The 27,862-nt window shown below is 50.9% G+C and overlaps 2 protein-coding genes across 9 annotated transcripts; one reads left to right on the top strand and one right to left on the bottom strand.

Moving 5' to 3' along the window:
• The first annotated feature begins 847 nt into the window (after positions 1-847).
• On the top strand, positions 848-16,410 carry ABCD4 (ATP binding cassette subfamily D member 4). 5 transcript variants are annotated; one of them, XM_063398985.1, is made up of 19 exons: positions 848-979; positions 1,191-1,315; positions 1,422-1,549; positions 1,745-1,884; positions 4,957-5,073; positions 5,362-5,487; positions 6,337-6,387; positions 8,964-9,058; positions 9,978-10,099; positions 10,922-11,013; positions 11,197-11,286; positions 11,557-11,765; positions 12,059-12,150; positions 12,351-12,387; positions 13,473-13,522; positions 13,807-13,859; positions 14,208-14,284; positions 15,432-15,547; positions 15,705-16,410. In XM_063398985.1, exons 1-19 carry the CDS (start codon positions 963-965, stop codon positions 15,798-15,800), a joined length of 1,833 nt encoding a protein of 610 aa, XP_063255055.1. In that variant the 5' UTR covers positions 848-962; the 3' UTR covers positions 15,801-16,410. The 5 variants fall into 5 exon arrangements, with proteins under 5 accessions (XP_063255055.1, XP_063255054.1, XP_063255053.1 ...); XM_063398984.1 differs by having other exon boundaries at positions 958-1,096; positions 11,560-11,765; XM_063398983.1 differs by having other exon boundaries at positions 958-1,096.
• LOC134551393 (acetyl-coenzyme A synthetase 2-like, mitochondrial) lies at positions 1,904-27,642 on the bottom strand. Of its 4 annotated transcripts, none has more exons than XM_063398979.1 (14): positions 27,126-27,642; positions 25,657-25,753; positions 24,275-24,474; positions 23,660-23,835; positions 22,901-23,053; positions 20,608-20,755; positions 20,036-20,173; positions 19,795-19,887; positions 19,286-19,398; positions 18,664-18,790; positions 17,876-18,003; positions 17,574-17,637; positions 17,100-17,221; positions 16,554-17,011 (listed from the first exon to the last, which is right to left on the bottom strand). In XM_063398979.1, exons 1-14 carry the CDS (start codon positions 27,436-27,438, stop codon positions 16,835-16,837), a joined length of 2,049 nt encoding a protein of 682 aa, XP_063255049.1. In that variant the 5' UTR covers positions 27,439-27,642; the 3' UTR covers positions 16,554-16,834. The 4 variants fall into 4 exon arrangements, with proteins under 4 accessions (XP_063255051.1, XP_063255049.1, XP_063255052.1 ...); XM_063398982.1 differs by having other exon boundaries at positions 25,674-25,753; positions 27,126-27,265; XM_063398981.1 differs by lacking the exons at positions 16,554-17,011; positions 17,100-17,221 and adding an exon at positions 1,904-2,439.
• Positions 27,643-27,862: the final 220 nt, after the last annotated feature.

Genomic DNA, 27,862 nt, shown 5'->3' with positions numbered 1-27,862 from the left:
ATCCATTGACTGACACAGCTCATTGCCGCTTTCTTGAATCCCCTCCCTCTGTCTGCGGCTTCGCACCGCTCCGTTCCCTTTCCGGCAGCAGGGTGAGGAGCACACACTGCCCTTCACCATCACTCTGGGGATCGCTGCCTAATCCCAATGGCCCAGCCCGAGAAATCTCCTGCAATGGCTCTGCAAGTTGTGTGTCCTTTGGAAACAACCTGAAACTTCACTGCCGACCCCAAAGTAAGACGAATGTGTAGAATTAGAACTGATACTTCTTGTCTTCCCTGAAAGAGGGGGACAGTACCCGCTGCCCACGGCGACTGTCCCTTAGCCTCTGGGAGCTCCAGAGGGATCACTTCGTGTCTGTCCAGCTCCTTCCTCAAGAGAGGCGTTAGTGCCCGGCTTCTCCGGCCCTGCGGCCTGTGGCTCGGCCCTGGACCCTGCCCGGCACCACGGTTCGTCTCTGTGAGCTAGCGGGGAGGAGGCGAGGGAGTCGAGCACATCCACTACGCCCGGATGGCCCTCCCGCCGGGATGGCCGGCCCGCCCGCCGGGGAAGGCCCGCCTGCCGGGGATGGCCCGCCCGCCCGCCGGGATGGCCGGCCCGCCCGCCGGGGATGGCCCGCCCGCCGGGATGGCCGGTCCGCCCGCCGGGGAAGGCCGGCCCGCCCGCCGGGGATGGCCCGCCCGCCGGGGAAGGCCGGCCCGCCGGGGAAGGCCGGCCCGCCCGCCGGGGAAGGCCCGCCCGCCGGGGAAGGCCGGCCCGGCTCCGCCGTGTGGGGACCGCGCGGGCGGGGCGGGCGCTGACGGCGCACACGCGCACGGCGCCGCCAGGGGGCGCTGTGGCCGCGGTCGGCGCGGTGTGTCGCCAGGGGGCGCCCCCGCCGCAGGGGCGGGGCTGGCGGGCGGGGTCGCTGTGGTGACGCCACGCGCGGCAGCGGCAGCGGCGGCCGCCCCCGGGCGGGCCCGATGCAGGGCGAGGAAAGGTGATGAATATTCATGTGAAGCGCCCACGGAGCCCGGTCTGGCCTGCCTGGTTCGGTCCGGCGGGCGCCCATGGCGGGGGGCAGCGGCAGCGTGGGGCGCGCCGGGGCCGGCGGGCGGTGAGGACGGACCGGGCTGGGCCGGGGCGGGGCGGAGGGGAGGTGGAGTGGGACCCCCGAGCTCACTGCCGGACCCCGTCTCCCTCCGCTGCAGGGCTGGTTCTCGGCTGGACGGGCTGTTCCTGCGGCGGTTCGTACGGCTCCTGGCCGTGCTCTTTCCTGGGTGGCCCTCCCCGAGCGCCCTCATGTTCCTGACTCTGCTCGGTGTCGCCTTGCTGGGTGAGCCAGGGTGGTGGGGATGGGGGGCTGCACCCAAAGTGGTCTCTCACTTTGCCTTGTCACCGCAGTCCATCAATTCCTTCCCCTGCTTGCCTTTCTCCTCCAGAGCAGCTGGTTATTTACCAGGTTGGCGTCATCCCCAGCCAGTACTATGAGGTCCTAGGGAACAAGGACTTCTCCGGATTCAAAACATTGACTGCCGTTGCCGTGACTCTGATCATTGTGAACTCCACGGTAAGACCAGAGGCTTATGTGTCTTGGGAAAGGAAGGGAAAGCTACTCATGGATCCTGGCATGATCCTGGTGACAGAGGATTCAAGTCTGCCCATGCCCTGGATCACTAGTACAAACTGCTAGTTTTTAATTCATTTTGAAAAAATGGTTGTTCTCACTTATCTCTCCCCATCCATCTCTTTACCCTTGTTCCAGCTAAAAAGTTTCGACCAGTTTATCTGCAACATGATGTATGTGAACTGGAGGAAATCCCTCACTGAATACCTCCACAGCTGCTACTTCCAAGGCCAGGTCTACTACAACCTGCACGTGCTGCGTGAGGACATCGATAACCCGTAGGCTGCCAGCAGCTTCTTTCAGTATCTTGCTTGGCTTCTCCTGGGCTGCTGCACGCCTTTTCCTGGCTTCTCTATGTCTCTGGGCAGGGGCTTGAGCCCTAGAAGCTTTTACTGTCTAGGCACAAATCTAGGCACCCTCTTCTACCTCGGTGGGAGGTGATACCTATTGCTGGGAGCTCCTGTGACTGCTGGTCGTGATGGTTTTAGGGACACGATGTTTCAGCTGCAAGAAAAGTGGATCCCATGGGAACAGGGATCTAGTGCTGCTATAAAATGTGCTGTCTGCAAACTCAGTTCTTGACACTGTGATGTTGCAAAGGGCCTGGCTGGAGACAGCAGTGCCTCTCCTCTTCTTCACACAGCTGGTGCATTAGGAAGTTCCCATTCTGGTTGAACTTCAAACACCAGAATCTGCTGAGCTGAGCACAGTTTAGTTATATTTTATTGGTTTAATAACCCTTGGGAGCCACATCCAGGAAGGGCTTTGTTTCACACTGTATGAGGGTTGCATTTCCCTTTCCTGTTCCCTTGCAAGGAAGTGTCAGTGGTGACCTGAAATACAAGAGGAGCATTCAGTCTCTCCTTGTGGATCCCAGCTGCCACCCCCAAGAGGTCCCGCTCCAGTTTGCTTTGTGCACTGTCCTGCTTACTGCAGAGCTGTTGATCTACCTGGGCTGTGCAGCAGAGGTCGAATGCCCTTCCTCACAGCTGTGTGTGGACCTTGGCCTTCCGGCCTGTCCTCGCACACAGGGCACTGCTGTCATAGTTGTGCACTGTGAAGAGCTAAAAAAATCCTATGTTAGACATCATGTGAGAGGTCACAGAATCACAAAATATTCTTAGTTGGAGTGGACCCACATGGATCATTGAGTCCAACTCTTTAAGTGAATAGCCCACACAGGGACTGAACCCATGGCATTATTAGCACCATGTTTTAACCAGCTGAGCTAGTCTCAGTGTAGAATCTCCCCAATTCTTCCCCTTCCAGAATTTAAAGTAATTATTAAAGAAAAACTAGAAATAAAGGGGGAATGTTTTCCAAATAATGTGTTGTTATGCTGTTGTTTTGAGACTCCAAGTTCTCCTCTGCTCAAGTGGGCATCTCTGATCTAATCACTGCGTTGGTGGCATTTCCCATGTTGGTGACGAGAGGGGACCATGCCCATGGTCCTGGGGAAAAAATGCTGCCTTGCTGGGACTCATAACTTGCTAATAGTGGAAACTTCAAGAAACTGAAGCAGCTTCTGCACTTCTGCTGCCTGTTGCTACTGGCTGCCTGTCCTTGCTCCTTTATTGCAGAGGAGGGTGGTTTGTGTGGCTGCTGCAAGAAAACATGCTGGGTATCTAAGGGGGAGCAGCAAGCAAGGGGAGAGGTCTCAGCTTGGGTCAAACAACTCTACACGTTTGGCAGTAGGTCATCATTATCAAGCTGATGCACTTCCAGGTTACTGTTGGGTTTACTCCCACTATCATTAAATGTTCATTTCTGATAGTGTTTTGCAGTGGCATGGAGTTGCTAGGAGAGGTTAAAAAACCATGTCTGTCACCAGGGCATGCAGCACTTGCCAGGCAGTGCAGCACACTGAAGCCAGAAGCTCCTGCAGGCCTGTCTTTGGGGGTGCGAGGGGGAGAAGAGGACAGAGGCCCCTCATCACATGATTATTCTGCTCAGGTTTATTTTTAACTGGGGAAAGTGTTCATATTGTGCAGTGAAATGTAGAAGACAACTGGGTCAGTCTGCCCTGCAGCAAAAGAGACAGCTCTCCTGACCTTTGCAGACCAAATGTGGAGCATGTCTCATTATACCTTGCTTCTGCTCCAACATTCAATCTTACTCTGTAGTGCAGTTTTGGTACCACTGCAAAAATTCTCCTCATCTTGCAATTCCTTGATGAGAGTTTTTCTTCCCTGCACCAGGTACTTAGAGAACAAACTAGAGCAACACAGACCTCCCATTATGCAATGCAAACCAAACTGAGTGTTAAATGCATGGAGTCATCCATTTCAGAGGAATGAAGAATGGATTCTGAGGGGCATACAAACATTTGCAGCACCTAGCAGGGCATTTGAGTTGATGCTTTCATGTGTTTCATGTGTTTTCATGTCAGTTAATAGATTGGAAAAAACAATATCCTTCTATGAGACTATAGCACAATATAGGTTACATTTTTTTTTGAATATTACAGTCTGAGGAAAAGGAAAAATTATGGCCATAAGGTCAGTCAGAGTGAAAGCTGCCCCAGAATTAAATCCATTGCTGTTCCAGAACTGCAGAAGTGTTAAAACATGAATGTCCTTTTGGTTGTATCTGCACTGAGACTAAGCAGGAGTCCATCCTTGCTCTTCATTCTGAACTCCAGCATTAAGTTGTGGCCTTTCCACTGGAGCTTAGCACAGAGGCTGAAGTCCTCATCCATGTGCTCTGGGCAGATGAGGTGCTTAGGAGTAAATATATTGAAATTCTTCCTAGTTATCCCAAGTGCAACTCCTGCTTAGCAGCGGGATAGATGGGACTTGAGGGTCTGTCACCCATGTGCCTACTGCAAGTGAGGTGAGAAGTGTGTGCTGCTTCCTGCTCTTGGGAGCTGGGGTGGAAGCACTTCTTTGCAGCAAAGGGACTCCATGCAGAGGCACTCCATGCAGAGCCGGGGGATTGGCTCGGGTCTGATGGCATCTCAGCCCCATACTGAAGGTTAGGAGGACAGTCAGTATTTTTTCATAGTGTGGGAGTTGTTCCAGGAGAGGAGTAAAGGACAGTGATGCAGAGACCTTCAGCACAAGTGTTGAACAATATTGTTAAAAGTGGAACAAGGGATAAATACAAGAACAGGGTGAAAGCAATGGCAGGAGTTCTTCCTGGGTGCCATGAAGGCCCTTGGGTGGGTCTTGCTGGGCCATGAAAATGGCCTCCTGTAGGGGAGCTGCAGGTCCTTCCCAGGCAAGGTTGTTCACCTGCAGACTGTTCTGTGTTCATGCAATGAAACAGCCTGGTTTGCGCCCTGTTAGGGCTTTAGTAGTGGCTCTTGCTTCTGGGCTATAATGGTGTCAATGGCTCTTTGTGTTGAGCAGGGACCAGCGCATCAGTCAGGATGTGGAGAGGTTCTGCAGGCAGCTCAGCTCCATGGCCAGCAAGCTCGTCATCTCACCCTTCACACTGGCCTACTACACATACCAGTGCTTTCACAGGTAAGGATGTATCCTGGCCCTGCTTGCACACCTCTTTTATGTGTTCTTTTTTTGGAGCCTGCCACCCATATTACAACTCCCCAGATGGATATTTGTACACATGGGTGAGTGATCTCTACACTCCAAAGGGAACTCTGCCTTGGGGATGCTGGGATGTGCAGTGTTGGCCCCCAAACTTCTGTGAAAGCCAAGAGAGGTGACAGCAGAGGGCTCTGACTGCTTGAGCCTAATGATGCAAGAGTGTCCTTTTGCTTGGATTATTAGCTGACTTCTCTTTCTCCTCTGTAGCACAGGCTGGCTAGGCCCGGTGAGCATCTTTGGGTATTTTGTCATTGGGACGATGGTTAACAAAGTGTTGATGAGCCCAATTGTGTCTAAACTTGTGCAGCAGGAAAAACTGGAGGGAGATTTCAGGTGAGTCCCAGCAGAGCTGTGTTTTCACTGCCCCTTGGCATCTCCTGTGAAAGCTTCTTTTTTGTCCCTATTCAGGGCTGTGTATGTAGCTACATCTCTTGTCTGTGACTGTCCCCACACTCAGAGAAGGCTACTTGTGCAATGGTACCTCAAAGTCAGTGTGTGGAGCCCTTGCTAACCATTCACAGTCTTGTGCCATGGCAGACAATGCCTTTGGTTCAGTCTCACAGCTCAGTCTTCAAGCAGTTTGACTGTTCATTGCTGGTGCTTCTGCTAGGGATGTGTTGCAGAAAACTGCACATGGAGCTTCCTTGGGTGCAGATGCACATTCAGTGAACTGCATCTACTGACAGAAATGAGGTTTCTGCTTCACCACTGCCTTCATTGGGTTCCTAAACTAGCCCAGTCTTTCCATATGCTCTGTAACTCACCTCCTCCTCCTTGCTTGCAGGGTTGGCTGGGTGTGTAGCACGGGCTTTTAGCTTTCCCTGAGGCTCAAGACATCCAGGGACAGCACCATAAGCTGTTGTAGAGCCCAGCCCAGGGCAGTTGGCTGCGGTGATTTTGTGTGGTGGAGATGCTGGACTGGCAGCAAACAGTAAGCCCAAGAGCTAAGAAGATGCGCACAGAGAGCAGGATATCAAACAAATGCACCACTGAGATGGCCCTGAATGATGGCAGCTTATGTTAAGCCTTGGTCTCTGGTGCCTTTCTGAGCCTGTTGAGTATTTCTGTCAAGAGATGCCACAGATCATTGCTCTAACATGCAAGATAAGTTTCCTCTAGGAACGGTTTTGGCTACATAATTCACTAAGCATTTGTGCACAATTATGTTTTTTGGCTGTACAGGTTCAAGCACATGCAGATTCGTGTCAATGCAGAACCAGCTGCTTTCTACAGGTTAGTAGTGTTTCTTTGTATCTTCAAAAGGATTGTCCTAATTCAGAGCATCCTTGTTGTGTTAACCTATCCCAAAGGAGCCCAAGTTCTGTTGCTGCAGTTTTCTATCCCTTCCACTGCAGCATCACACAGCCCTGACACTGTTCTTTGCATTCTGTGCATCATTTGCAGAAATAATCCATGGCAACTGGAGACATCTGTCTTTCCTTTGCCTCCCTTCTAACATCCTCAGAGGCAGACAGATTTGGTGCTGGCTTAGAGACCATTACTGATGTTTTGTCAGGTCCTTGCCTGGAAGATTGCTCAAAGTCTTATTGCATCTGGTTCCGCTGAGGACTTGTTGCATGTTGCTTCTGGCCCCTTGCCTGCATGTCTTCTGTGGGTGTGCCAGCTGCTGCCTGGCCACCTTACCTCTGCTTTGCTCCTCTTGGTCAGTCTGTGCCCTGACTCTCCATATGCTGTACTGGTGCTCTGAATTTGCTCAATGACACTTATCCCTGAGCTGAGCACACAGTCGGAGCCCAGCAGCACCTCCCCCATTTAGTGATGCCCTGAAACCTGTTGAGCTGCTGCTTGGTTCACCAGGAAAAGAGGTATGAATTTGGTGTAGCTTGTGTTGGGGCGGAAGGAGGTTGTTGTTTCTCTCTTGTCACGAGTCTGCCTTTGCCCTATATGTTGCGAAATTGCACTTCTTCCAGGAATTGTAGCACGTGTCCTGTCCGGTCTTCCCTGCCCCTGATCTGTATTTGGCTCCTTCATGCTGTATTGAGCAGGCATTTCAAGTGTTGTGGTGCTGTCCCCACAGCTTTGATTCACAGTCACTGATTTCATAACAACTTATATTGATAGGCATGAAACTGATTTAAGTAACCAAAATCAATCTTGGTTTGCACTGGCAAGTCTAAGTTTTTTCTTTGTACTCTAATTGATTCCTACTGGCTAATGATAATTTTTTGGAATGGAAAAGATACTGTAATTACATGGCCTTATTTAAGTACTTTTGGGGAAAGCAGTATTTTCCCTCACAATTTAGAATTTTTTTTTTCTAAGTAGAAAATGGAAAGTGCATTATTATACCAGAAAACAGAATGTTTTGGTTCAGTACAGTGTTTTAATAGAAAAGCTTCATTTTGTGTGAAACTAGAATTTAGCTGAGTTGCACACAACCAGGTATTTTCATGGTATGTATCATAATTTTAAAAAAAAGGATTTTTTTAATAGGCTGTATTCCTAGAATCCTGCAAGAGGAGGAGCATGTGGTGAGTGACTGGTTTGGATTGCTCAACTTCTCTAGCTTGTGACCTTGTCTTCTTAAGACTGCCTAAACATTGTTTCAGTAAAGGAAGAAACACAAGCAGAGCACTGCCACCTTTTTACTTTTGTTACTAAGCCTTTGGCAAACTTGCTTTAAAAGTGAAGTGAATGGGAGGAAAAGAGGAAATGAATACAGCAATCTCTCCTCATCTGCAACAGAATAATAGCTCTAGAACAAATGTCCCTGGTTCCTTACTCACCTTTAACTCCTTGTGTCCAAGCCTTTGTCCTTTCCTAATACATGGAAAGCAAAGATTGCAGCTCAGTAGTTACCTAAGGTGTGTTTTAAGGCAGTACAGCCAAACTGAATTCTAACTACGCACATTTTTGAGAGAGAAAATGTATTTTTCTATGAACTGAGAATCTTTAGAAATGAGACCTCAAAAATCTTATTTGTGTTTTTGTGCTGCTTCTGGCCTTATCTTCCTGGGCCCTAGTGACTCCCCTGTTGCATAGACCATGATGGGAGCATGGTTTGTGTAGTGGGCAGAAGCCTCTGTTGATGTCAGAGGCAATAGGTGCCATGGCAGGTGGGAGTCTGAAGTGACATGTGGCGCTCTCTCTGCATTTGCCACCTGAGGGCAGCCCAGGCCTTGCAAAGCAGCAGAAGGAGCTGTCACGCTTGCTTGAAGGTGGTGGTTTAGGAGATATTGCCTTGCTCCTGGCTCAGCCTGGCCCCTGGAGCATCACCACTAACCTGTGTGGGGGCTGACCTGATGGACATAGCCCGGGGAGGGGGGAGATGTGGAGATGGGGTAACCATACTGGGGGTTGCACTGCTCAGGATTTGGCTTTGTCCCATTCCTGTGGAGTGGGAAATGGGAAGAGGTGGGCTGAGGCTGCTGGCCATGCAGGCCATGTGGGCTGATTATCACCCCCTGGACTCTCCTCTGCTCTCTCCTTTCTGAGTCCAGCTGTGTAGCAGTGCCATCCCTCTTTTCCAGCCAGACTGTAGTTGAGAACTGTGCTTGACCTTGGGTGTGCAGTGCTTCAGGCTAGAGCCTTGCTAACAGTGTCTGGCCTGGCTTTACCTTCTCCTGCTGCAACAGCAGCAGCCATGGGCTCTGGGGGAGATTTGTAGGACTGCTTGCTTCAGTCAGTTTCTTGATGATACCATTCAGGAAGGCAGTCCTGTCTATTCAGTTCCTGGTCAATAAAGAGCTTTTTAGTTGGAAGCAAAGGTGCCAGGCCTGTTCGAAGCTTCAGTTTTAAAGCCCGTGGTTCTAGGATGTCCATGGCGTGTTGCAATCTTATTTTTACAGGGCTGGGCGAGTGGAGCACATGCGCACAGACCGGAGGCTGCAGAGCCTGCTGAAGACCCAGAGGGAGCTGATAGGCAAGGAGCTGTGGCTATACAGTGAGTGGGCAGACTGGGGCTGAAAAAAAAGTGTGGTAACTCCATTGTGGTGGCCCACAGGCTGGGAAACTCTACTGGTAGAGCAGTTGGGTGGGTGCTGTGTTTTCTTCTTCTGCCTCTTGCTGGTCTGTGAAAGCCCTGAGGGTGAACAGAGGATGCCTCCTGCAGTGCTAAATGGGAATCCTTTTGTGTAAAAGCCTCATAAAGAGGTGAAATTGTAGAGGACCAAGAATCTGGCTTTTTGTGGGGCAGGTGTTCACATGCCAAGAAAAGAGGGAAGGGCTTGAGCTTTGGGGACTGTATATGTGGTTGGGAGCTGTGGAAACTTCTTTCCTGTAGAGCCTGACCCTTAAGCATAGTTGTCCCCTGAAAATATTCCTTTTCCCTTTTTCACTGAGCCCAAGTTTTTTCTTTAAATGACCCCTATAAAGACAGCTCTTCCTGATCTCAGCAGCACAGTGGGCTTCTGAGCAGTGTAATTGAAGGAGAACCCTGAACAGAAGTGTCTGTGGGAATTTGGGATCTTATCTCCCAAGACATGCTTCATGGCAAACCATCTCACCCCAGAGCTTCCTTTTTGCCCTTCCCTCCTGTTTATTGTGAATTAGTCAGGCTCCTGAAGCACAGCAACAAGCAGGCAAAGTGGCTTTTGCCCCATAGTAGTCCTGAGCTGTGTGTCTGGGCGATGATTCTCTGCTCAGGGGCCTGCCCCAAAGTGCTCTTTGCTTAGCAAATGGATTTTCACCCTGATACTTGTGCTATCCTGCAAAATGGGGTTTTCTGCTCTGGTTCATCATAAAGGCCTGAGGCAAGAACATGGCTCTTCCTCTGACTGGGCTCAGGGCCAGGCACTTGGGCCTGGCTGGGACAGAGGTTTCTGCTTTAACTCACTGTCTTCTTTCAATGTGCTTGTGCCCAGTTGGGATCAACACCTTTGATTATCTGGGCAGCATCCTGAGCTACGTGGTCATTGCCATTCCCATCTTTTCTGGGGTCTACGGTGACCTGAGTCCAACAGAGCTCAGTGCTCTTGTCAGCAAGGTGAGCTAAGGGTAATTAATCTCTGTGACCTCATTGTGGAGGGTGAGCAAGCACTGAGGATAGAGGTTTCACATGGGGTTGGTGGCCCTGGGGCTAGATAACCTGCAGCACTTGATCTTCAGGTTAAACTGTCCCTACTCATGATATCATGGAAATGGGAGCTTGTAGTCAGCTGGTATGTGATTAACTTGGGCGTGAGAACTGTCAAGGACACATTTACATAAGCGTTTCCTAGCTCAGACCTCTGTGTCTAAATAAAACCAGGAGGTCAGAAAGTCTCTGGTTTTCAGCAGTGCTGTGGGTCACGGTTATGCCCTTGGGCTACTGCCTGTAGTGAGCCTGGCCACCAGTGAGGCTGCGCTGGCTTGCATTCACCTTCCTGACCTGACTCGTTACCAGATATTCAAAACTGGCTTGTGGTAAAGAATGCAGAGCTAAAAATAGCTAAGTGGGCACTGCAGGCTGAGACACCCTGCTCCGAGCCATATAAGGTGGTGAGGCAGGGTTGGTGGCATGGGTCTGTGTGACTTGGGCAAGCATGCTGGGCCCTAGGCAGGCCATCAGGGACTCTGCAGACACCATCCCTGGGTGACAGGACATGTGTCTACCTGCTGTACTGAGCAGGGAAACCCTGCTTCTTTCAAATGTGGTCATCTTCACTCCCATCACCCTGGGTGACTTCACTACCCCTCATTCATCTTGCTGAGACAGCTGATGTGGCCAAATGTGTGGACTCCTAGGCTGCCTCCTTGCAGTCATGGAATAAGGATGAGGGCCCCAGCTCAGCGCTGACCCTTACTCTGGCATGTGATTTCTCCCCAGAATGCCTTTGTTTCCATCTACCTCATTGGCTGCTTCAGCCAGCTCATAGACCTCTCCAGCACTGTGACTGATGTAGCTGGCTACACACACAGGTGAGCTTATCTGTGGGCACATCTCTGGAGGAAAGGGCAGTGCAGGACAAGACTCTGCCCAGGTCTGTGCTAAAAAAAAAAGAAAAGAAACAGTTGCTTGTGTGCAAGCATGGGCAAGTTTGGATATTGTGAGGAGGCTGCTGGAATTGTCTCTAGCATTCATGCAACCTCCTGTGTTTGTAGGATTGGTGAACTGCAGGAGACCTTGCTGAGCCTTGGCAGAAAAAAGAATGGTAACTACTCAGAAGCCAAAGCCAGTTGGGATTTGGATGGGTGAGTCTCCTCTCAGCAACTGGCTGGCTTGCAGCTTATGTCCCAGCGTTGCCAAGGGTTGCCATGGGATAGAGGTGGCCCTTGGTGTCACAGTCTGTTGCATGCATTTGGTTGGAGCAGGCAGTGCTTACTGTCAGTTGTCATTCCCAGGGTGTGTGGGCAGGGCTACTGTCACAGATGCACAGGAGGTGTAAGGTGTCTGATCTTTGCTAGTCTCAGCATGGTCACTTACCCCTGGATCTCTCGTTCTTTGTCTTGGCGGTGGCCCAGAAGCCATTCTGAGGAGGACCCAGTGCCAAGGGACACAGCTTTCCTTCTGGAGCGAGTGACACTCTCAGTACCATCCTCTGGCAAGCTGCTCATCAAGGACTTGAGCCTCAGGATCTCACAGGGAAACAGTGTGATGATTGTGGGAAACACTGGTACAGGGAAGACGTCTCTCCTGAGGGTCCTCGGAGGACTCTGGGAGAGCACGCGGGGTAAGGAGTGCTACTTGACTCAGCCTTCTCTTTCTCAACCAAAGCTACCCTGAGTCTGAAAGGCGACAGTGTGGCAGTCTGTGAGGCCAGTGCCACCATGTGATGGTGAATGTGTCACTGATACACTGATTTGAGCCACCCATCTCTGTCACAGTCTTTGGCTCTCACTGCTTTGTTCTGCATTGCAAACACACTTTCGTGGGGGCTTGTTGGCTACTTCATGGGACAGGACTACACGGAGCAGTGGGGAGTTTCTGCCTGGCCCTGCAGGTGTGATGAGTGTCTTTGTGTAGGGAGCATCAGGATGCTGACCTGCTTTGGCCCCCGAGGAGTGGTGTTCCTACCGCAGCGGCCCTTCTTCACTGATGGAAGCCTGCGTGAGCAGGTGAGCCCAGGGTCTGTCTTTGCTCTGGCCTCAGCTCTGCTCCAGAGTGTGGTCATGCCCTCCAAACCCTTGGGGTGCAGACAGGCCTGCAAGAGGCAGGATGCCTGTGGCTGCTTCTTCCCTCATGCCTGAGTTCATGCTGTTGCATCTCTGATGGACAGTGTCCAGCTCCCTCTGACATGGTTTCTTCTGTTGAACAGGTGATCTATCCTCTGAAGGAGATCTATCCACTCTCAGGTTTGTGGAAATCTATTAGAGCAATTTACCAATGCTGTGGTATTGCCTCACTGTGCAGTTTCTCCCCTGCTGTAACCCATCAGGAACACTCATCCATTTTGCTTTTGTTGCTCTGGTGTTCCTTAGCAGATTAGTGTGTGTTAAGGTCAATTCTGTGTCCCCCTCCTTTTGTGAGGCAGCACTCACTTGATTAGAACTTGCTGTTATAGTACAATAAGGACAAGCTGGCCATGCTCTTCCTGCTGTGCTAGACATATGTTGCCGTTGGGATACATCTGATTTGTTTGGTATAGCGTGACTTTCAGCAAGTCATGTTTGCCTTCATCTCATTTTCCATCCACCTCCATCTTTTACTGTTCCACTTTTTCAAAATTATGTCCCAGGTCTGAATATATGGATCCTTTCATTCCCCTGCCCTCTTCCAAAGCCAGACCACATATGGTCTGCTGTAGCTGGGAGATGCCCAGCAGTGTTACCTGCTGCTTTCAAACACTTGGGAGTCACAATCTTGCTGAGAGTAACTACAGCCATCAGCTACTGTTGTGACTCCCTGGCAGCTTCACAGAGGTCTATGGCAGATGCACAACCCTTCTGCTCAACTTCCATAGATACTGACTGTACCAGCTCAATGTTCTGCTCCACAGCTGACCCACCCTGGGGTATTTCTCTCCCCACACGGGGTCCTTTTGCTGGCTCTTACCTGAACCCCGTTCCCATGACTCCACCACTTGTAGTGTGCAGTCTCAGCTCTAAGAGAGCAACTCTTGAGCACGGCCTTGGCAGTTGAAGCCTGGATTCTTGTGTTCTGGCTGTGGCCATGGACTGAGGCAAATCTCAGGTGTATCTGTGGAGCCCAGCCACCTCCTGGTATGCTGCTCGCAGGCATGGTTAACATTTTTAAGGAAGGTCAGTCTTTGCGGCTATCTCTGCCTAAGCTCAGAATCTAGTATAACTAAGTGGTCAGGTCAGCTACACTGAACCTAAGGAGATACTCCAGTTCTTCCCTCCTGCCCCACCAACTCCTTCATTCAGCAGTGGCCTCACCACACACTGCCTCTGTTTATCCTGTGTGGCTTTTTCCCTAGGATCTGCAGATGATGAGAGGATTGTGCGATTCCTGGAGCTGGCTGGGCTGGTGAGTCACAGGTAGCTTTGCTGCCTTCTTTTCTGGTGCCACCAGTGCGGGAAGAAGGGATGATTTTTTGTGGCATCACAGCATGATTGTGTGCTGAACTTATGTGGGAGCATTGTCTGTACCTGGGACACAACTGTCTATGGGACAGAAAGAGGAGGAGAGATATGGTACAACTTCAGCTCAAGTGGGGAAAGGGAGACTGGAAAGAAGCAGGTGGTTATGCTCAGGGCCATAGGCTGACAGGGTTGGGGACTGTGTTCACAAGTCTGCTGTGCTCTCTGTAGACTGATTTGCTGGCAAGGGCTGGAGGACTGGATGAACAGGTGGACTGGAACTGGTAAGGGAGCTCACTGTTTGTGTGTATTTGGGTGATTTCTGAGTGGGGAACACTTCTAAGCAGATGCACATTGCTGCTGGATTTATCTGTGTCCGTGTTCTGTGAGACGTGGACACTGTACAGGAGCAAAGCCTTCATGCCCCAAGCGTGTATGCCAACAGGCACCAGCTGTGGTGTTCTGCAGGCAGCTGACTGTGTACAGGGGTGCAGAGCCAGTCCCAGCATGGAGGGGGCACAAGGGACACACGGGGACAGTTGTTTGCTGGTCTCCAATATCAGAAGCCATAAAATTTTCAGCAAACGAGCTCTGTTTCTTGAGAAAAGTGTTCAATCTCAACCCTGCTGCAGGTATGACATCCTGTCCCCAGGGGAGATGCAGAGGCTCTCATTTGCACGACTCTTCTACCTCCAGCCAAAATATGCAGGTGAGTGACTTACTACAAAAGAGGGGAGAAAAAAAGACAAGGCCTCGGGTGTATAAAGAAGCTGGTACAGAGACAGCTCATGAAATCCCTTTTGTGCCAGGAACATGCTTTGTCTTGGCCATTATTTTAGCAGCATAGCACACAGAGGATTCATTTGTGAAATGTGAAAACATTTCATTATTTGTGTGGAGGGTGGTAAATCAAGAGGCTGTACATAAGACGTTTTCTTCTTGGGGAACTGGTGATTAATGTTCATGGTCCATGTCCAGTGGCACCAGAAGAAGAACTCTGTCAGCCTGCTCACCAGTTGCCATGTAAAGAAGTGCATGTGTTGGAGTGTGGCAGCAGCTGTCATATCTGAAGCTCATGAACATATGTATGGTTGTGGGGCAATATGGAAGGTTTAGCTCTGATGTAACAAAAGAAGACAAGGAGCAGTGGGAGAAACAGTCCTGAGGGGCCACAGAAGCATCTGTGATTAGCTAATGGGGCCAATTCCTGAGGCTCTGCTGGGGGCTTGAGCCGTTGGAGGACTTGCCATGAGGGCCAGATTGGATGTGGGTGAACAGAGCCAGTTTTGGTAGCAGGTAGCTACATGTAAGTACCTCTCTTTCCCCTGAAGCATGTGGCACAGCTCAGTGATGTCTGGGCAGAAGGAACCTGTGGATTGCAGACTAAAAGCTGTAGAGATTATTTGAATTTATTTGCTCCAGGTCTTTAGTATTTACGCTTAATAGTCAGGAAGGTGCCATAGGCCATCCTACATGCTCCATGTAGGGTCTGTTGGAAGAATACACTGACTGTTGTTCAGCCTGGCACTCTGGAACATGGTCTGCATGGAAAAGGTCATGTCTTAGCTTTTGCAATGATTGAGATGAGGCAGTGGCTGGCAGCTGTTGAGGAAGAGGAGTGAGGTGAACGCTGTGGTTTGGATGAATTCAAGTACTTGAGGGGAAGGACACCTTTCCTCGTTGCCTGACACCAGCTGTGCCAGAGGAATACCAGAGTCCTTAGGTTTCTCCTCACTTGCCTTCTGCAGACGCTCTTGGTGAGTTAATATGTGAAATGTTCTTGGGAATTGCTGCTCTTGCCTACAGGAGATGTCTGGTTGGGAAGGAATTTGTGGGGCTTACGATTTCTCTTTCAGTGTTAGATGAAGCCACCAGCGCCTTGACAGAAGAGGTGGAGCATGAACTGTACCGTATGTGCCTTCAGCTGGGCATGACACTGATCAGTGTGGGACACAGACCCAGCCTGGAAAAGGTGAGACGGGGAGGCAGTGCTCCACGCCTTCCTCCTGGTGGTGAGGTAGAGCAAGTCTCTGGCAGGCAGAGGGGAGTGACTAAGGCTGGAGGACCTCACTGTGGGTGGACCATGCCCTTGCAGAGACACACCTCAATGTTGTGCTATTGAATTGCAGTTCCACAGCTGGATTTTGAAACTTCATGGGGAGGGAAGATGGGAGCTTACTCGATGTGAGAAGGTGAAGCGACTCCACTCTGAGGAAGGACACTGAAAAACATGCCCTCGTCTGCCCAGCCACAGAACCTGCACACTTGTGGAAGAGCTCTCAATAGCAGACATGGAGCTGCCAAGCTAGCAGCTGTGTCGAACAGTGCAAGACCAGTTCTGGATTTTGCTGACAGACACAGAGTATGTCTGAACTCATGGTGTGGAGTAAGAGCAGATACAACTATGCCATCCTTCTCCCAGCCTCCTTCTGCCTCCCTAGCTCTCATGGGAGAAAGAAGCTGAGCTGCTCGGCCTCCCTGAGAGAAGATGCTGCCTCATGGGTCTTGTAGAAACAACAGCCAGAGAAACCTCCACTTTGTCTGGGATACATTGGTGTGAGGCTAGAATGCAGCCTCCTTTTCTGCCGTCTGTGCCTTGCTAGGAGCTCTGTCTTTGATACACAGCTCTGCAGAAGATTTCTGTACCTTGTGGCTCTATTGAGAATTGTGTTTTCTAGCAGGAGACAAGGGAAGGAGAAAGCTAGCACAGAGAAGGGGCATGTCTCTGCTCTCCTTATAACACACAGCTACAGGTGAAAGGAACATTTTTGTATTAAAACCTGGGGTCAGTTTTCAAAATGCTTTTATGGAGAAGAGTCAATATTTGTTAACCGGACTGTTGCATGTTTTCTTTCTGGGGTTTGCTTTGTGAAAGATGTTTGTATATTGGCAATGGTCCTGGAAAAGACTATTACTAAAGAGCAGAGCAGAACTAGGAGTAGTATCCCTATCCAGGGCTGGACATCCTGCCTGCTGCTACCTCTGCAGTTACTGCAAGGCACAAGGAACCTCAAGGAGGGCTTTCTGCCCTCTGCTTTCATGGAACCAAACAGCTTGTCTCCCCTTACTCTTCTGCCTTTGTCTACACGGGTGTATGGAGACAGGTTTTGAGGGTCTCTTGTGTTGTGGAGAGGTCACTCCAAGACTGCAGTGGAGGTATGATCTGAGAACTTACTGCCACCACTTGCTTAGTGGCTTTTCTGGATGGTTCCCTGGTTTTGCAGTGAAGGAAGAGGAGGTGGCTGCTGGCAGAGCCAAGCTAGTGGCCCTTCTGCTGCTCCACAAGGTGCTTGTGTCCGTCTATGATCTGCTGCACAGCCTCGTGGTCATCCAGGGTGGTTAGGTCCCCAAGCTCACTGGCCTTGTCCTCCACAATTTTCCGTAGCACCCGACGCATAATCTTTCCCGAGCGTGTCTTGGGCAGCCGGTTTGTGACCTGTGATGGGCAGGAGCAGAGTCAAGGCTGAGGGAAGGGGCTCAGCCAATCTGCCCGTGTGGCTGTTGGACCAACTTGCTTGTGTTACCTGAACATAATCTGGAGCTGCATACTTAGCAATCTTCTTTGAGATGAGCTCCTGTAGCTCGGCAGCAAGAATCTCCTGTGTGTAGCCACTGTCCTTCTTCAGCACAACAAACACGTAGGCTCCTGGCAGGAGGACCGTCAGGTTACTGAGCTCAGTGCATACTATGCCCCTGAGATCCTGCCTGGACCTAGTGCCAGGAGAGTCCTTCTCTGCTGGTAGCCTCAGGGGGTGCTCTGTAGCCAGAACTGTGCATGCTTTTGGCCAGAACAGAAGCACTGCTGTTGCCACCTTATGCTGCTCCCACCTTATGCAAAGCCTAGCTGGTCTGTGGTACAGGTGCAGGTTGTGATGGCTGTGCTGAGATCCGCACTAACATGCTGTATGGTGTGGACACAGCATTGCTACCAGTGCCACTTTCCACTGCGGTGCCACAGCCCCAAGAGATGTTTCAGGGCAGGGAAGAAAGCATCTTACCTTCTCCCTTGATCTCATGTGGGTAGCCAATGACAGCAGACTCTGCCACTGCTGCATGGTGATTCTGGAAGAGAACAGGGCAGGGGTTTCACTCAATTTTCACTTTTGGCAGGCTGGCTGCCACCTGGAGCTGACTTGACTTGGCTGCTGCAGCCCACAGTAATGCAGGGACATAAGGAAGGGTCTCAAATGGCCTCTGCCCTTTTTCCTTCCTGCCTCAGTAGGTCTGCAAGCACTGGTCTTTTCCTCCTGCCTGTGACTGCTTTAGTTTGGATGGTTTTACCTCCCACCCAGTCTCTTACCACAACATCCTCCACCTCTGCAGTGCCCAGCCGGTGTCCGCTGATGTTAATGATGTCATCCAGCCGTCCTGTTAGCTGGTAGTAGCCCTCACTGGTACGATACACACCGTCTCCAGTGAAGAAAAATCCTGCAGTAGCCAGAACCGTACCAAAGTCACTGGTTGGAGGGAGCACATGAGCTGCTCAGCAGCCATACTCTCACATTTCCCCTCCTCCTCTCTGTTGGCTTCAGAGCCCATGTATTCTGCTTCTTCCTCAACTGCTAAGGGTAAATGCGCCTACCTTCCTTGTTAGTCTTCTGCCTCTGTTGGTACCTGCTCTGTCATCAGGCTCCTGCCCTCATTCTGCAGTGTACTGGCTAATGCTGTGCCTGTCTCATCACCAAGTGCTGGGAGCGCTTTGCTCCAGTGTAGGTGCCTGTGGTCTTGCTGCTTCTCCTCTTCGCATTACCTCAAGACACAGTCTTGGGCTTGCTCAGTGCCTCTGGGTGAGTCACAGAGGCTGACAGGGTTTCCAAGAGATGCAGCAAGAGGTCTGTGCTCAAGGGTACTAGGGGCAGAAGGACAGATCCACTTAAAACAATGTGTAATTCAGCTGGGGAAGTTGGTGAGGGGCAGTCCTGTGATAGACCTGGGGAGATGAAAGGCTCAGGACTGTGGAGGGCCTCTGGAAGAACAAAGGAGCAGTACCAGCTCTCCTCAATCCTGCTTCCATACAGAAGGCCAGCAAGCAGACCCAACCATACCCAACCAAACGTGTGCAAGTGTCCTGCCACATCTTCTCCTTACCTGGATAACGAGTCAGGTAAGTTTCCAGAAATCTCTTGTGGTCATTGTAAATGGTTCGTGCCATACCAGGCCAGGCTTGTGAGATGCAAAGAGCTCCAGAGACATCATTTTCCAGAAGGACATTTCCCTGTAAAATAGTTACCTTTTAGTGTCCATGGCTGAAGGTACTTGGGATGTTTAGCTACTTCCTTCTTAAAACCCTGTGAAGGAATTGTCAGGGAGGGCAGTGAGGAGGGTCCTGTGTGCCTCACTTCAACAGGACAGGCTTAGTCTCTCCCAGCATAAGTCTGCATCCAACTGCCTCCCATGGTGGGATGCAAGGGCTCTCCAGGGAGACTGGCTGTCCCTGCCCAGCCCTGTCTTCCTGGAAAGATGTGCCAGGGAGCCCAAACACAGCATCTTTTGTCAGGACAGTGCAAGCTAGACAACAACTCAATTTCTGCACTAGCTGGAAGAACAGCTTTCCTGTTTGTCCCTCTCCAGAAAGGGAAAGCTGCTGTCTAGCAGAGATGAGCAGAAAAGACATGCTTACACATTTCCACTTCCATCCGCAAGTACACACTGCAAGTACCTGGGGGAAATGGGGCTGAGCCAGAGCCTGGACTGCAGGGCTTAAATGTACCTGGTTATCCAAGAGGGAGGGACTGATCCCAAAAAAGGGTCTCATAGCCATGCCTGGAAGGATTTCAGCTCCAGGATTAGAAGGACGGGGTGAGATACAGATGCCTCCTGTTTCTGAAGGAAAAGAAGCTGTAATGCTCATCAAAGTCAGGGACGAGGAATGCCAAGTAGCACTGCTTTGCCAACAGCCTTTGCCCTGTTCCTTACTACACACTGCACAGGCTGGGGCTGGCTTTGCCAGAGAGCTGGGGAAGGGGTTTTTGCAGGAGGATGATTGTGCTTTCTTAGTTCCACAGGGATCTGTTGAGTTATGCCCTCAAATTGCCATGTTTGTCTTGGTTAGCTTTAAAGGCCATTTTCCTCTTTTATGTTTGGGTGCTCATGGGCCCTTACAGCCTTGCTCATACATGACTGTCAGCAACAACCACTATCACTTGGCCAGCAAAGCAGCAGGTCACTCCTTGAGCCTGGGAGAGCAGAAGCTGGAACAAGGAATCATATGCATCTCACCTGTTTGCCACCAAGTGTCCACTACTGGGCATCGTGTCTCGCCAACTACGGAGAAGTACCATTCCCATGCCTCCTTGTTGATGGGTTCTCCCACTGCAAGGGGAAAGACAAGGGGGCAGAGCTGAATTAGTGCAGTCTGCTGACTCTGGGGTCTCATGTGCTGCTACTCTTGGCATTTGTGGGAAGAGGCACAATGTGATGTCCAAGTATTGGCTGCCCCAGCCCATGTTGCTGCACCTACCTGAGCCAAGCACTTTAAGGGAAGAGCGGTCATACTTCTTCACCCATTCATCGCCGTATCTCAGGAGCAGGCGGATGGCAGTGGGCGCCCCATAGAACTGGTTAATTCTTAACCTCTCTACTGTTTCCCAGTAGCGGCCTGGAATGGAAACAGGGCCAGTAAGTATCTGCACCAGTCCTCCCAGCCCAACATCAAGGCAGAGAAAGAAGAGGTGAGAGCAAAGACTCTCCAGCAGTGCCACGACCCTCAGCCAAGTTAATCGCATGGTGGGATGTATGGAAGCAGTTCAGGAGCAGCAGCCCTTTTTCTTCACATCACCTATCCCTGCTAGCGCTCCTTCTGCAGGGAGGGAGGGGGATTAACAGCTGCACCCCTGGAGAAACAGCAGTGGCTTTCTAAGCAGAGGAAAAGACTCTTTCCCTTGCAGCTCTCTAGTGTGCACAGCCCACGGGCTGCTGCTGAGGCCAGAGCCCTTGCTGCTCATGTCCTGGCATCAAGCCACCAGCTCCCTGCCTGCTGTGGATCTCAGGGTGCTGTGGAATGTCCCAGCTCCCATGAGCCACCTCACTCACCAGGGTTAGGATAGACAGGAGTGCTCTCAAAAAGGACAGTGGTACCACCATTGCAGAGGGGGCCGTAGACCACATAGGTGTGTCCTGTGATCCAGCCGATGTCTGCCACACAGCCAAAGATGTCTCTGTCCTGGTAGCTGAACACGTACTGAACAGGAAAAGAGAGGCAGTGAGAGTTTCACCTGGGCCTGCATTCCTGGCAAGGGCCACAACAGGGAACAGTGTACTCTCTGTCAGCCCTAATGTTACTGTGTTCTTTTGTCTTCCTACCATCCCTGCAGGGACACCTTCCTGCAAAGTGTTTAAAAAAAATCAGAAAAAAATTAATTAAATAAAATTGAAGTTAAAAAACCTCAAAGCTGTGAAGATGCAGGAGACAGACACATTAAAAAAAAAAAAACAAAAAACAAAAAAAAAAAAAACAAAAAACAAAAAAAAAACAAAACTAAAAAAACCCCAAAACAAACAAACAAACAAACCCCACAGCCAAATTTGTTCTTTTCCAATAGAGAGAAGTACAACCTTTCTTTCCTTTTGCTGCTATCTAGACAAGGCTGATCCAACATTTTGATCCTGTAGCATGAAAACAGAACCTTCTGGGCAGGAAGGGTGCCTCTGTACTTATGTGACCATGTGGAAGGAGAGGAGTTGTAGGCAAGGTCCAAGTGGTAGAGGACTCCATGAGCCTCCTGTAGGCACTGCTGGACTCCAGATGGACAGTAAACACTCAAAACCCACTGAGCTCAGCAAGGAGCCCAGCACAGGAGCAGTGAGGCAGCAAGCAGAGGGACCATGTGATGCCTTGGCCCAGAGCAACCCCAGCCTGCCCACAAGAGTTGGAATCTCTCCATCTCAGCTGGGTGAGTGCAGTGCTGTGCCTGCAGGCAGAAAGCAAAACAAGTTCTTCTTCCCATTGCCCCATTTACTCCTCATAAGACCCTTGGCTGCAAGGCTGGAACATGAAGGAACGATGTGCAGTGCAGAGCTGAGTGCTGTCATATTGGCAGCAACACAACCAGCTTCCTAAAGCACTCTTCTTCATTTCATTTACTCAGTGCCAGGAAAGCTTCCTAGGGGCCACTCTCTCACTAGCCTACCACTTCTTCCTGTCTCCTCTGATTTCTGTGGTTTCAGACCTGCTCATTTCTTCCTGCAGCTCCCTGCTGACTTTCATCTGGGGACTCTAGGGCCTTAGGTGTTCTGAGGTGCCATAATGGAAGTTTCTTCTGGTTCTTCTGTCTCTTTTTAGTGGAGCAGTGAATTATGGTAGCAGCAGTCTGCCCTATCCAACTGAGGGATCTGAGTGTGTCAGCCCTGTGTCCAGGTTTTCAGTGCTCTTGGAAGCTAAGATAGCCACATGCTGCTCCTCCCCTGCATTGCCATTCTGGAATGACAGCCTTGGCTCTTGCAAACCTACTCTGATGGTCTTGGAAGGGTCACCCATCACACTGGGCACAGCTTAGTTCACAGGAAAGCCAAGGGTTTCCACACCTCTAGCACATGCCCCAGGAGGTATGGCCTTCAGCACTCACAGCTAGCAGAGAACACCCAGCCAGCCCTGAGCTTGCTTTGTCACAGGATGTGTGGTCTGAGGCACTACTGGAACTGCAGTGACACTCAGGAAGACCCAGATCCAAAGCTAAGGGACTGTTCAGGTAAGAACTCCCTCTTGCATGGAACCTCATATTATGTCATAGGAATGCTCCTTCCAACTACTCCTCCAGCCAAAGGCATCTCTGTGCTGGGCTCAGCAATTGCTAATTGCCCTTTTACCCAGTTCTAAGTTTGCTTTGGGCATGTGTTGTGGTTAAAGGGCTCCTCTTGCCAAAGATGACCCACACTCTTCAGATATAGATCCTTTGTCATGAGGTCACTCACCAATTTTACAGGTGTTGTCAGATATGCTCCTCCCAGAAGCACTGCCTTGGATCTCTCACCTGAGCTGTGGTGGACACATTTAGGAAAACCACAGCTTCGAGGAACCAATTGGCTTTCTCCTCCTAACCCAGTAATATAAAATTACTCTTGCAAGGCTGAGCATCCTATCCAATGGTTCTGTAGTGTAGGACAATGAAAGATAAAAGCCAAGAAAGTAGCTCAGAGCAGTATGTATTTGGGAGACCCTGCTGTGGAGCACTACCTGTAGCCACATGTGGTCTGCTGGGGCTTGGAGGGCTTCCCAGAGGCTTTGCACTGGATAAAGATGAGCTCATAATGCAAGAAGGAGCATGTGTCTTCCTGCACTGCCTATGAGCTGCTGGCTCATGAGCAGTTTGTGGCTGGGATTCATTACCTTGTGTGTGAGAGCAGCAAACAGCAAGTAACCAGCTTGGGAATGAACCAAGCCCTTGGGCTTGCCAGTACTGCCTGATGTGTAGAGAAGAAACAACATGTCTTCACTGTCCATGACAGCAGGCTCACAGTATGCATCCTCCTTCATCATCTCCTGCAGGAAAGAGCACAGCAGTTCTCCCAGGGTCTCACAGCCTGCCAGGTTGTCCCCACACCTGCTTGTGCACCTCTTTCCCTAGTCTCCCCTCTGAGCACCTGTGTCACCCTGCTTCCCACAAACATCCTGCAGAAGAAATGCATAGCAGGAGCTCACCTCTTCAGAAGTTGTGCTCCATGCTGGCAGCCTAGCCACCCTGTGTGCTGTGGGTAACAGGCACATGCCAGGTCCACCAGCAGACCCATGTGTGACAGTGCAGTGACAGTCCAAGGCTGGATTCACAAAGTAACAGCCCATGCCTCCTGTGTTTCTAGGCCCCTGTCCACCCTGCTATGTGCTCTGGCTTGCACTGCCTGCCCCTGACAGTACAGGGCTGGTAGTGTGGGAAGACACACCAGTTCCCATCCTAATGGCTACTGGGACTGTCTTGAACTTGTGTGCAGCTCTGACTGCCACTGCTGCTGTGGGACAATGTCCCCAAATTCTGTCAATGCCAGGAAAACTGCCATGGCCAGGTGAGATCCTCTCTCCACCCAGTGTCTCTGCATCAGGAGCAAGCACTTTGCCCAGGAGAAGTGGCAAAATCACTGGGCAGCCTCTCACCTCCTCCAGGGGCACATCTAGAGCTGTCATGGGAACCTTGCTGTTGGTCCTCATGGAAACCAGAACCCGTTTCACTCCAGGGCAATGTTTCAGAGCCTGGTCCACTGTCTTCTTTAGCTCAATAATCTTGCCACCTCTTAGCCCCTGGTTCACTGTAATCACCGTCTCCGACTGGGCTGCAGAAGATAGAAGAGCCACATAAGCAACTCTGCCCCTCTCTACCAGTCACAGAGCAGTTTGGCTCTACCTTAACCTTTCATTTCTTTCTCTGTCTCTCAACCCTTAGTACTCATGTCCTTCATTTAGGACAGCAGCTTTGCATCTTGGTTTCCCATTCATTTCTGTCTGTGTTGCATCCCCTTACAGGAGTCGTACCCCAATCCTCCATTCCCATAGACAAAAGAGAAAACCTGTTCATCCCATGGGCTGGAAGATATTTAGTGAGCTCATCCCATTTACTGGGTTGCTAGTACCTGCTCCATGACTGTACATTATGTCAGGATACCCTCAGAGAGCCCAGGGAGTCTCACTTAGAAAACCTTTGCCATCCACACAACCCTGAGCTCCGCACTGTCCCCCAAGGGAAATATGTCACTGTTACCCACTGCCTCTTACCATCCTGGATCCTGTCAGCGAGAGACTCTGCGCTGAAGCCAGCAAACACCACAGCGTGCACAGCCCCAATGCGGGCACAGGCCAGCATGCTGGCCACCGCCAGTGGGCACGGGGGCATGTAGATTGTCACCCTGTCACCCTGCTTCACCCCTTGCCGTCTCAAGGTATTTCCCAGGCGGCACGTCAGCTCCAGCAGTTCCCTGCCCAAAGAAGCAATGACACAGTTAAAGACTTTCTTACAGATCTTACCTGGTTAAAGGGTTTCTTATGCACATCTTCTGTGTGCATAAAGATGGGGGACCTCAGAGTCACAAGGACACAGCTTATATCTCTACATACCCTAACCCTCCTCACTCTGGAAGACCACGGGAGAGCTGTAAAAATCAGTGGGAAAGAAAGAAGACAGTCTCTAACATAGACTGCTATTTATGGAAAAGACATAAATTAGAATGATTTCTGTACAACAGCAGCCACTGGCAATTCCTCTGGCTCAGCAAACCCACAACACCTCAGCTGACTTTCTCAATGACAGCCTGCACATTTCTTACCAACCTGTACAACCAGTGTGACACACAACCCTGCACAGCTGGAGGCTACATGGGAGAAGTTAGGTATCTTTCCCCAAAGCAGAGTCCTGTGCTTTGCTAAAGCTGAGGTCAAGCAGGAACAACAGCTGTAGGAAGGCAGTGAGCAGCAAGATGCCTCTCCCAAGAAGTCTGCCTCCCAGAAACCACAACTTGGCCATCAGTGAATCATTTTATGGAAGGCTCTCCATGCATGGGGATTGGCAGGGGTGGCTGGTCATATTTGTCGTGTGAGGCCTGAAGTCATAGAGGACAGAGGGACTTGTTTGATGTGCAGGGGGATTTAGGTGAATTCTGTGGCAGTGACTCAGAGAGCAGGCAATTTGAGCTGGAAGGTGGGAGGGCCCAGACCAACCTAGCAGGGCTGGACAGTCAGCCCCCCAGAGAGCCAACTCCAGCAGCACTGCTGACAAGAGGATTTGTGTTGGATTTCTCAACACATTCGGAGCTGTGAATTTGCCTTTCTTGCAGACACCTACCCAGAAGTTTAGATAACAGGAACCTTCGTGGGAAGGCACATGTATGACTTCCCTGTGTCTCTTACCTACAAGCACTGCAGGGCTGTCCCAGGGGGCTGATGTCTGCCAGCTAGGCAGGGACTCCTCAGGACCCAGAAGATTTAATCAAGGGGTAGGCTGAAGTTTCAGATCACCACAAGCAAGCCAACAGCTACCATACTCTGGATCTGTGTGAAGGGATGCTGCATTCCCTCACACGACAGACATCAGCAGATCAGCCCTGTGCAGTGTTCATGCGTGCTACAATATTCCTCTCATATGCTGAGAGGTAATTACTGACCTGTATGTCACCCGTACCTCCTCTCCAGGTTCATCCTTCTCCCAGATTAAGGCCACTTTGTCTGGGGCTACATGGACATGACGGTCCAGACAATTCACTGGAAAGGAAAACCCAGTATCATTGACAGAGCAACCCTCAGTGTCTCCTACCTCTCATAAAGCCAGGACTAGCAGTCCTATTCTCAGGTCAAAGTCAGGGCTGTGTGTGAGTTCTTAGCATTAGCCTTGGGCAACCTTTGTGGATACCTGGCAGGAGACCACAGGCGCCATCCCAAGCCTGTTATGCTCCTCACCACTCCAACACCTGCCAGTCCCCACTATCAGCTTCCTCCTTAACTGCGACCTCATGCAGTCCAGAGCAGAGAACGCCTAAAGTCCCTTTGGAGGTGACATCCCCAGGATCCTCAGAGCTCTGGCAAACATTAACTAAGTCGTTACTCCACCCAGCACTGCCTTGCAGCTGCCTCCGGGGTGAACTAGGGTAGTTTTTTAGTGGCGGTGCTCCTAAATAACAAATGTAGGACAAAGTGAAGCTCTGCACTGGAACGCTGCAGAGTGCATTTGTCCAAGATGGAAAAGAGCCAGGGTAAATACAGAGTACACAGCCCCTGGCTTTCCAGGGACATCATAAGCTGAGGCTTTGGCTGCAGTTCTTCCATGTAAAGTTTCCCCCATTGCTGACAGCTGCAGTTTCCTTGGAAGCCTTGTTTCACTCTCTGTTTTCCTTAAATCTGCTGAAGTCATGGGATGATGCAGCCACAGCTTGCATACCAACTTTCTTCTCCTGACCATTTGTAGTTTTCCAGGAGAGAAAGAAATGTATATAAAAGGAGAAAGAGTAAGATGTCAAATCCCAAAGGCAAATAACTCTTGCTCTCTCTCCCAAATAGATTACATAAGATCTGGTTTTCTCAGAGGTCTAACTCGTATTTTGAACATGGGGGCCAACAGCACTGTGAGCAGAACACAGCGTCACCAGCCCTGTGTCTTCCCCTGACAGCCCCCCCAAGGCAATAGCCCCAGTCACAGAAGAGCCTTCCACTACAGTGGTGACAATATGGCTCATTGCTTCTGTATTTCGCTTTTTACAGATACATCTTGCCTTCACTGAGCAGGAATGACCGAGAGCAACCCTGCCTGCTGAATGCACAGGGTTCGGTGTTCCTGCCTATGGTCCTGCAGGACAGAGCTACTGCAATGCTGTGGGATCCATGGGGGCTGAGGGAGAGCAACCCAGCTCTCAGCACACGCCAATCCAGCTGCAACCTTCTGATGAAACCCAGTTGCTTCCTTAAGGCCACCCACAACCTTACACTACAGCCACTGCAGGACCAATGGGTCCTTTTGGGGATCCCCCCCCTCTCCAGACCTTTAACTCTGTGCTCTTCCAGTACTTTCTAGAGCTGAAGTCACACACATGGAAGCACCTGCAGGCACTTGGTACAATCCCACATCCATTTCCTTCCTTACCTGTCACATTCAGCTGCCCACCCAAGAACCAGGAGACTCTGCCCAGGCACAAGTCGCAGTCCTGGACAGAGTGGAAGGGGGTGATCCAGGTGAGCCGGCTCCTTCCTAGTGCTCCCCAGAAGATGTCGCTCTGCTCCACTGACACCCTGTACAAATCTTGGTGGTCCTTGGATCTGGGGAAGGCGATGGCTTCAGGCATGTAGGCAGTGAGCGGCCCGTGGCTCCAGGGTCTGGCAGCCACCAGCCCAGAGGGGCATCTGGGAGGCTGAGAAAGAGCTTTGAAGAAGCAGGTCCTGGCCAGCAGCCTGGCCATCACTGCAGGGTACCTGCCTCTCACTGAGGAAATGGATGCAGTCCCAAGCAGCCCTCACAGCTGCTTGGGACACCTTGCCCAGGCAAGACTCAGGCTCCTGTGGAGCGTGGGGCTACGTTGTCCGGGGCTGACTGGATGCAAAGCAGCTCTCTCACACAGGGAGCCCAGGCACCCTTTCTGCCCTGCCTTGTTTCTCTCCTCCTCTCTTCCAGAGCACTATGGGAAAAAAGAAATTCAATCACTGTAAGGGAGGGGAAAGGGGTGGGTTGTAGAAATATTTGACTGAAAATAACCTTCGTGCTAATCTGAGTCCTGACAGCAGTTCTTGAACAGGAGCCAGGTTCAATGTGTGCCTGGGCTCTCCTTAGGGCCAAGGTGCCTGGGCCAGGCTCCAACAGCCTGCTCCTTCTCTCCTGGGGCTGCA

Source organism: Prinia subflava, chromosome 5 (genome assembly GCF_021018805.1).
Source record: "Prinia subflava isolate CZ2003 ecotype Zambia chromosome 5, Cam_Psub_1.2, whole genome shotgun sequence".
Classification (NCBI taxonomy): Eukaryota; Metazoa; Chordata; class Aves; order Passeriformes; family Cisticolidae; genus Prinia; species Prinia subflava.
This window is presented reverse-complemented; position numbering and strand designations above follow the sequence as displayed.